This window comes from Centruroides sculpturatus, unplaced genomic scaffold (genome assembly GCF_000671375.1).
Source record: "Centruroides sculpturatus isolate CEXI.00-Female unplaced genomic scaffold, Cexi_2.0 scaffold1559, whole genome shotgun sequence".
In the NCBI taxonomy this organism is placed as follows: Eukaryota; Metazoa; Arthropoda; class Arachnida; order Scorpiones; family Buthidae; genus Centruroides; species Centruroides sculpturatus.
In genome coordinates, this window is record NW_019386184.1 from 154193 (window position 1) to 163105 (window position 8913).

At 33.9% G+C, this 8913-nt stretch overlaps 3 protein-coding genes across 3 annotated transcripts in view; all 3 read left to right on the forward strand.

Annotated features, from left to right (window-relative positions):
• The window catches only part of LOC111613979 (general transcription factor II-I repeat domain-containing protein 2B-like), an 8227-nt gene extending 7468 nt beyond the window's left edge, over window positions 1–759 (forward strand). The window contains exon 2 of the mRNA XM_023355333.1: window positions 628–759. Within this exon, the coding sequence (XP_023211101.1) occupies window positions 628–759 (132 nt within the window). The remainder of the gene's footprint in view (window positions 1–627) is intronic.
• Window positions 760–5030: 4271 nt separating this feature from the next.
• Window positions 5031–5814, forward strand: LOC111613980 (general transcription factor II-I repeat domain-containing protein 2B-like). The gene has a single exon (XM_023355334.1). The coding sequence runs from the start codon at window positions 5031–5033 to the stop codon at window positions 5802–5804; it is 774 nt and encodes a 257-aa protein (XP_023211102.1). The 3' UTR covers window positions 5805–5814.
• A 609-nt stretch (window positions 5815–6423) lies between these two features.
• LOC111613981 (general transcription factor II-I repeat domain-containing protein 2B-like) lies at window positions 6424–6852 on the forward strand. The gene has a single exon (XM_023355335.1). The coding sequence runs from the start codon at window positions 6424–6426 to the stop codon at window positions 6850–6852; it is 429 nt and encodes a 142-aa protein (XP_023211103.1).
• Window positions 6853–8913: the final 2061 nt, after the last annotated feature.

Genomic DNA, 8913 nt, shown 5'->3' on the forward strand with positions numbered 1-8913 from the left:
TCGATAATTCGGCAATTCATTTGGCTTTAATAATCAGGTTTATGAAGAAAAACTTCATACTTGCAGACTTTGTACTCGTTTGTATCCTTGCCCAATTTGCACAATCTGGCGTCAGGCATTTATTGAAGCTACTGGGCATGGTTAAAACTCAAGACAGCGTAAGCACAATTATTCCAGATATTACAGGTTCCGACAAGTAAAAAATTTTTATAGTCCTGCCACAAATAAGCTATATATTGATTATTGACCATTTGTGACATGCTATAACGAGCAAAAATTTAACAAAAAACTAATAAGTAGGTTTAAAATTAATAAATACAAATGTATTTTGACAGTGGATGAGTTAATTATGCTTTCTATTTGAAAAATTCCTCAACCTTAACACAAAATAAGAAAAAACTGAATTTTTAAGAAATTTGCAAGATTTCCCAAGATAAGAAAAATTTCCCGGGTTAAAAAAACAACTGGAATCCCGGGATCCCGTTTGAAAAACCCTACTCGCTTCCAACCAAGGACGACTTCAGAAAGGCTGCTAATTTAGAAAATATATTAGATGGTCCAAGACTCTTGTCTGAAAAAATTAAAAATCTAGGAAAACTTGACACAATTGTACATGAAATTGTTCAGAGTGTACCTGTAAAGATAATTAATAATTCTCAGAAAGATATATTAAAGAAGCTAAATGATATTGAAGGTAAAATGTCGCAACATATTAATAATAGTGACCACCTTGTTACCAGGAAGGCTATGCTTAAATAACTTAACAAGATTGAACACAAAGCGCAACAATTTTTCACTTCTCAACCTCTTTATAGCACAGTTGTGAAATCTGAAAAGGCCATTGGAGGAAATCAAGCTGTGCATAAGTCATCTACCACAAAAGAAGTTCTCTTAATATATAGTAAAAATAAAGAATGTAGAAATAGTGAAGCCGTACATAGGCTTATACAAACAAAGTAAAAGCCTTCTCACTTACATATACCAGGTCTGTTCATAAAATATCGGACCTTTTTGTTTCCGTGTAAACCAATGATGCGCGAGAGGCCTCCTTCAGTGGAGTTGTGGAAACGACAGTCATGCACAGCCCTGAATTTTTTCCCGCCTGCAGGAAGTGTCAGTTGTTGGCAATCAGCCTATAAGTGAGGTCATGTAGTGAGCTCTCGTCTAATTCCACTAAGCTGGATGGTTAATTGGTTGGTTAATTTTTATTGACACAAAAGCCATGCAGGCTATACTGTGCCACGACACATGATACAATTGAAGGTAGAAAATAAATAGGGAAACATATATACACATAAACAAAACATCACAGTTTAACCATTAAAAAGCCAATAGTAATATAAATATAAAATCTATAATATAATAAATGAATAAATAAACAACAACAAAAAATATATACAATAATTTAGATATGCAACTCAAAGTAAATAAAACTGTACAATAAATAAATCATCAGATTTCCCTATACATATTAATGACTTTTAGAAAGTCCAATATATTAACCAGATTTGGCCTCTGGCCCAAAATGTCTCTAAAGCTTGCATTTCCGAAATGCTGTCTATAACTCTGATCAAAAACAACACAGTTGCAAAATATGCGTTTAACACTTACAGTACACTTGCAGTGCTGACATACTGGTTCGTCATCTCCCTTCAAAAGGTATTGATGAGTCAGTCGAGTGTGTCCAATTCTCAAACGAGTAAGGACAACCTCACATCACATATCATACTGCCTATTATGTGTCCAATTTTCTACCAAAGGTTTGATCTCGTGAAGTTTATTGTGGATTTGTGCATTCCACATGATTTGCCATCTCTCTGCTAGTTGTTTTTTAACGACTAGCTTCAAATCACCTCCTTCAATACGCATTGTATGCTATGAAGAACTTGCTGACTTAGCAGCTGTATCAGCTTCTTCATTACCTCTTATACCCACGTGGCCTGGACCCAACAGAACTTCACAAACAAATTTCTTGTAGTGAGATGACTAATTAGTTTTCGAATTTTAATAACTATGGAGTGAGAACTACATTCATACGAGATCAAAGCCTGAAGTGCACTAACTGAGTCAGCGTAAATCACGCAGCAACGATGACCTTTCTGATTTATATACTTTAAGGCTAAATATACTGTATAGCCTGCAACTCCACAGAAAAGATGGAAGAATTCGATGCTATTTGTTCTGCCACAATTTCATCCTGGCAAACAAAGGCTAAGCCAACATAGTTATCAGATTTAGATCCATCAGTGTATATTGGAATTATATTCCTGTCACGATGTTGAATTTCTCCGAAGTGCTGTCTATAGACGTAATCTGGCGTGGTTTCTTTGGGGAACTGCTTTAAGCTTAAATCAACATTTATCGCAGGAGTTGACCAAGGTGGAATACTATTCACCTCAACATGTGAGATGTTGCTTGGGTTAATGTCAATCGTGCTGCTTACATTCTCCATTATTATGTTGAATGTAGGGACACTACTTTGGCAAGCTTCAAATAACCTTTTCAGCTGAGTATCTGAACAATCAGCTGTAAGTTTTTTCTGAAATTTTTGTTTAATGTAATAAAATAGAGACAACTGTTCTCTCCTAAGAGATAGTGGAAGCTCATAAGCATCCACATACAAACTTTGGACAGGGGAAATTCGAAATGCACCGGTGCACAAACGCAAAGCTTGATGGTGGATTGGATCCAGCATCCGAAGAGTAAATTCTCGCGCAGTGCCATAAACAATGCAACCGTAGTCCAGCTTAGAGCGGACAAGGGCCCTATAAATCCTGAGCATCGAAACTTTGTCTGCTCCCCAGGATGAGCAGCATAGTACCTTTAAAAGGTTTAGAGATTTTAAACATCTACTCTTCAGGTTGCGCAAGTGTAGCAAAAATGTCAGTTTTTGTCAAAATAAACACCCAAATACTTAATCTCATTCACTATTGGGATTTTAACCCCGTTTAGGTAAATTTCCGGATCCAAATAAAAACCACGCCTTCGACAAAAGTGGATGCACAAAGTCTTCTCCATGTTAAAACTAAAACCATTAGTCTTGGACCAATGGTCTATACGATTTAGGGAGGTTTGTAGTTGTTTCTCAATAAAACTCATGTTGCTAGACTGGCAGAACTAAAAGTCATCCACATACCAAGAGTGCTTCACACTAGGGGGAAGACAGTTAGCTATGCTATTAATTTTAATTAGAAACAGAGTAACACTCAAAATAGAGCCTTGAGGAACACCTTCTTGTTGCGTGAAAGGCCTAGACAAAGTGTTGCCCATCCTAACTTGAAATCTTCGATTCTGCAGAAAGTTTTTTATAAAAATCGGCATTTCAAAATTCGGCAATCAAAGTTCTGGATTTTACCACGAGATGCCACTAGTATCGTGACATTCAGATTGCCTATACCTAATACTGTACGGTGTCTTTGGAATTTTCTTTTGTCAATATTTTAGTTTTAAACTCATCCCTTATCATTGGTTTTGAAGTATTCTTACTACAGTTGTTGCTAAAAAATCGCTATGGAGAATATTACTGCATTCAATGACATAGAAAATTCTTGTTATTATTGCTATAAGCCCTTCTCCTCAAAAGGAAATATTAACAAGCATGTAAGATTAGTTCGTAAGCAAGTCATTGTGGAAAAAAAGACTATATTCTGTCACGAGACCTCATGTTCTGAAGGATTTTTTTACTTCTCATCAGTTATGAGAACATTTGGAGAAAGCAATGGATTTGCCTGTGAAGTTGAGAAGCTTGAATTCAAAAATATGAAGGATAAGTAAATTCTGTTCTGAAATCTTAAAAATGCTGTATTTAATTAATATGTCTAAAAATAATAATTTTCATGAATGTTAACAGCTCATTCAGTAGTAAATAAAAGTATTATGTATTTGACAGATTTCTATGAATGGAAAGTGACAGAGAAATTAAGAACCAACTCTAAATATTCTGCACCTTGTGGGCCTTGCACAAAAAAATCAACAGGAGAAATCAAATATTATTTCTATTATATAACAGGACTAAATATATAACTAAATATATAATAGAACTAAATATATAACTATAATAGAACTAACTATAATAGAACTAAATATATAACAGAAAAATAGAACTAAATATATAACAGGACTGGAAGAAAACTATATGAAAAGCTACAGAGTAAACGACCTAACAGATGTCTAGAATCCTGTAAGATTCAAGATCACTGCATCTCAGCAATGAATGTGCTAGTACAGCGGTTCCCAACCTTTTTTCATTAGCGTACCCCGTGACATGTCATATCTCTAGATTGTACCCCTCATTTAAAAAATTTAGTGAGTACCCGTATTGTTAATTTTACATATTGTAACTTTAAATTAAAGAAAAAAAGTAAATGAAAAAATGTATAATAATGTTGTGATTGTTGCAAGGAACAAATTTTACCTAATAATTTTTTAATACTATTAGTTTGTGATACATAATATGTATATTATTTTTTCTGCCATAATGACTAACTTTTTTCTGTACCCTTAAACAACCTATCGCGTACCCCTACGGGTACGCGTACCACAGGTTGGGAATCGCTGTGCTAGAAGAAAGAAATAATGTACAAGTAACTTACATCAAACTTCATTATGGTTATGATTGCACACTTGGACATAACCCACTACTTAATGAAACAACACAGGAAATAGCAGGTACTGTAATAATTTTGGAAACATTAAGTACCTTATATTACATAAACAAAGTAGTACTTAGGGTCATATCAACTTAAAATTGTCATTCCCATTTGCTTTAATATGTACAGAAACTGAGTATACACATCTTTTAGACTGAGTGTCTCATTTCCTGTTACATTTTTCTTTGATTAGATTTCTATAAAATTCACATAATTCTCATTTTTAAGTGAACAGTTAAATATTAAATTCATTACATTTTGTGTTGAGACTAAACACCACCATATGATCTTGGAAAAATATTCAATAATTATTAATATCAAAAATATATATAAATAACAACAACTTAAAGCCCGAATAGTATATGTAATANATTATTGAATATGAGTGCTACTAATAAAACAAAAATAGACCTCGAAAATCGAGAATTTCAAGATCGCTGGGAAATAGATTATTTATTTATTCTAAACCAGAATGGTAAACCACAGTGTTTGGAACGTTTAGAAATCATAGCTGTGTGTAAAGAATATAACTTGAAGCGCCATTATCTTTCCATGCATGAAAAAAAGTATCATCCGTACACGCGAGACATGAAAATACCACTAGTGAAAAAAATGAAAAAGCAGCTGGATCATCAAACGAATTATTTTAATCAAGAACCAAAATTTCAAGAAGCATCTGTAGCTGCATCGTTTGAAGTTTGTTTAGAAATAGTAAAGGCAAAGAAGCCATTTTTGGATGGAAAATTAATTAAAAAATGTGCCATAAAAATAGCTCAAGCATTTAATGACAACGAAATGGTAAGAAAATTTCAAACAGTATCACTTTCTCACCAGACTGTAAGCGGACGTGTAAACGAGATTAGCATGCATGTCACTAATAAATTAGAAAACCTAATCAATAGTTGCTGCTATTTTTCGGTAGCATTGGATGAAAGCACAGACATTTCTGATACAAGTCAAATGCTTATCTTTATAAGAACTGTAAATGAAAACTATAATTATTCAGAAGAACTTTTAAAATTACAATCATTACACAAAACAACAAAAGGTGAAGATATTTACAAACAATTAAAATGTGCAGTAGAGCAGTATGGCGAATTTGACATGTGCACTGCTATTGTACGCGCTAGTGTTGCGACGGTGCTAGAGCTATGACGGGCAAAAATATCGGGCTTGCGGGACTTTTGCAAAAAGAAGGAATAACATGTCGTATGTTACACTGTATTATCCATCAGGAGGCATTATGTGGTGTATCCCTACAACTAAAAGACGTAATGGACAAGGTGTGCAAAATTACTAATTTAATTTGCAGCGGAAATCGTTCTCTTACACACCGAAAATTTAAAACATTTTTGGATAAATTGGAAACTGAGTATGAAAATCTGCTTTTACATAGTAACATTCGTTGGTTAAGTGCTGAAAAGTGCTTGAGGAGATTCTTTACACTTCGAAAAGAAGTTCATCTTTTTCTCACAGAAATTGCCGTCAATGAAAATTTTGACAGCAAATTTAGTTGATAAAAATTTTATTTATTCACTTGATTTCCTAATGGACATTACAAATTATTTAAATATTTTTAATAAATCCTTGCAAGGACAAGATCAAAATGTGTGTTGCCTTTATAAATATGTTACTGGATTTAGAAACAAATTAAAATTGTTAAGGTTTAATTTGAAGCAGAATATTTCATTTTGAATCTTGCAAAGAGATCTATGAAGAAATGAAAGAATGTAATATAGTAGCGAATTTTAAAATATTTCTACCAAAACTGAATATGCTAATTACAAATTTCAATGAAAAATTTTCTCAATTTGATGATCTTAAACCGTCTATTGATTTATTTTTTGATCCAATTAATATTAATATCAACTCCATTGATCTTAAATATCAAATAGAATTATGCGACCTGCAGGCAGACCCATTCTTTACATCTCATGGAGTAACTGGAATAGAAATATTCAAATATTTAGATAAAGAGAAATATCCAAAATTGAGAGATTTTGGACTTCAAATTGTATCAATGTTTGGAAGTACATATATCTGCGAGCATGCATACTCCGATATGAAATATATAAAGTCAAAATATAGAAACAGTTTGAAAGATTCCACTCTTGAAGATATAATTAGACTTGCCACAACAAATATTGATGTGGACATAAAAGATATTGTTGCTAAACAATTACGGCCACAATGTTCTCATTAATATATTACGAATATTTTAAAGTTTTCTTTTTAGTATAAATAAAATGTTTTTTTAATTAACATAAACTGACTTCATTTATCAACCTTCTTGGCCCCCGAAATGTTTGGTGAAGAAAATATTGCCTGTGAGCTATAAGTTGGACAGCGCTGGTCTATGAGATTTAGGGAGGTTTGCAGTTGTCTCTCAATAAAGGTGACTCTGAGTTGGGACACCAGACAAATAGGTTGGTTATTCTCTCAGCTCTTGTTGTTAACCCTATATTTAGGCCTAGCTGGCTCATCCTAGTGTATTTGGATAGGGAGTTAGGCTTATACTAGGGTTAGCCGTGTGGTTAGGCTTAGGGTAGCTAAGCCTAACTTTTTTGCCATATTTTATTTTTAATATTTGTGGTTTCTGAGCCAGCCATCTTGGCTTCCTCGGCTGTGAGGAAATCAGAGGACATCAGCCGCCATTTTGTCATAGTTAGTGTTGTTTGTGAGATAGTGTTTGGTCTGTTCTCATCTATTTTTTGTTTTGTGGGACCCGCTATAGGTGCAGACCGGTCCCTGAGCTTTGCCAGTGGATCCACTGGCCAAGCTAGATTGGCTGTCTTGGGTTCTGCCTCTACCCATATAGCCAGCCGCTGCAGCAATTGTAAGTGTCTATCAACTATCAACTTAATTTCTCGGACTAGCTGTGGGCTTTCGTTAGCCCTTTCGGTCGGGACAAACAGAGAGGTTGTCTACCTCCATCCTGTAAAAAGGGACCCCCATGTGTTAATTTCTGTTTGTTTTACGCAGTGATTTTGTTACACTCGAGTGTAAATTTCTGTATTTACACTCGAGGGCGTTCGAAAAAAAAAGATTGTGGCTGCTTGGTATTTTGCTGTTTTTACATTGTGATATTTGCGGAAAAGAAGCTCTACACTGTAAGTGTTATATATTTTTGGTAACGGGAAGTAACAAGGAATCTAAAGGTGTGACTTTTGTTGAAATCAAAAATTATTTCGCAAGTTATAACTTTCCAAAAATTTTGAAACTTCGGATCGCTTCTTCGGAAAATATATGACAGATAATCCAAACAATTCTACTTCAACTAATTCGCATCTTATTTGTAAGTATAACTCTCAATTTTTGTGGTGTTTGGACCATTAGCTTAGATAATATCAGCTATTTCCGGTTAAAATTTGTTGTTTAATTATGGGCTTCTGGTTGTGAATCTTGGAAAAATATTTTACACTTTTGGACAAAACATTAAATGACATATTACTACTAAATTTCATCTTGATATTTTCAGTCACATTTAAATTATGGTGATTCCATTAAATTTTCCAACTGATCAATTTTTAGTTCTATGGCATTGCCATGGAGAGGTCAATCATGACCTTCTAGAAGTTGGTTTTTGAATAACGCGCGATTTCTCTTGTTTTACTTAATTTTTCTTAGGCATATTATATATTTTTAGAATTGTCACGTCTTAAGGAAGACAACTAGACTATTAATTTTCATTTTAATTATAATTTTTCGAAATTTTCCGTTTTCTCTTTTTTTTTCTTTTATAATGGAACCCGTCATTATGTATAACTTCCATAAGAATGCTTATAGCATCTTGGATGAGGTTAAAGAATATGCCTCGAAGAACCCAAATGGGCATTTTGGTGTGGCCATACATGTACAATTTGTTAAATTGATAACTTTAGCTGAAACTACCTTTTCAAATCCTAAACTCTCTGATTTGCTTGAAATGAGACTTGCCTCGCTTCTAGGGTTTCTCATTTCCCGATCTTTTGCTTGTCCCGGGATCCCGGGATAAAAGTGAACTGTTTCCCGGGATCCTGGGAAATCCCGGAATAGAATTAATTATTTTTAAGGTATGGTGTAAGGAACCAAGTCCGAACGTTATTTTTATTTACTTTTATTTTGCTTATTATTCTATTTTTGTTTGGGGCTTATGTTTTGTTAGGACGAAGGTTTCCTCACCATTCACCTTAGTAACTTAAAAATAGAAGAAAAACCAACTCACCAACGAAAGAAAAGCGCCGTAGAAAAACTCGCGCACACTTGCGCTTCCCAAGCGGAAAAA

Coding starts and splice junctions, on each gene's coding strand:
- LOC111613980 (XM_023355334.1), top strand. CDS start 5,031: ATGAGTGCTACTAATAAAACAAAAATAGACCTCGAAAATCGAGAATTT.
- LOC111613981 (XM_023355335.1), top strand. CDS start 6,424: ATGCTAATTACAAATTTCAATGAAAAATTTTCTCAATTTGATGATCTT.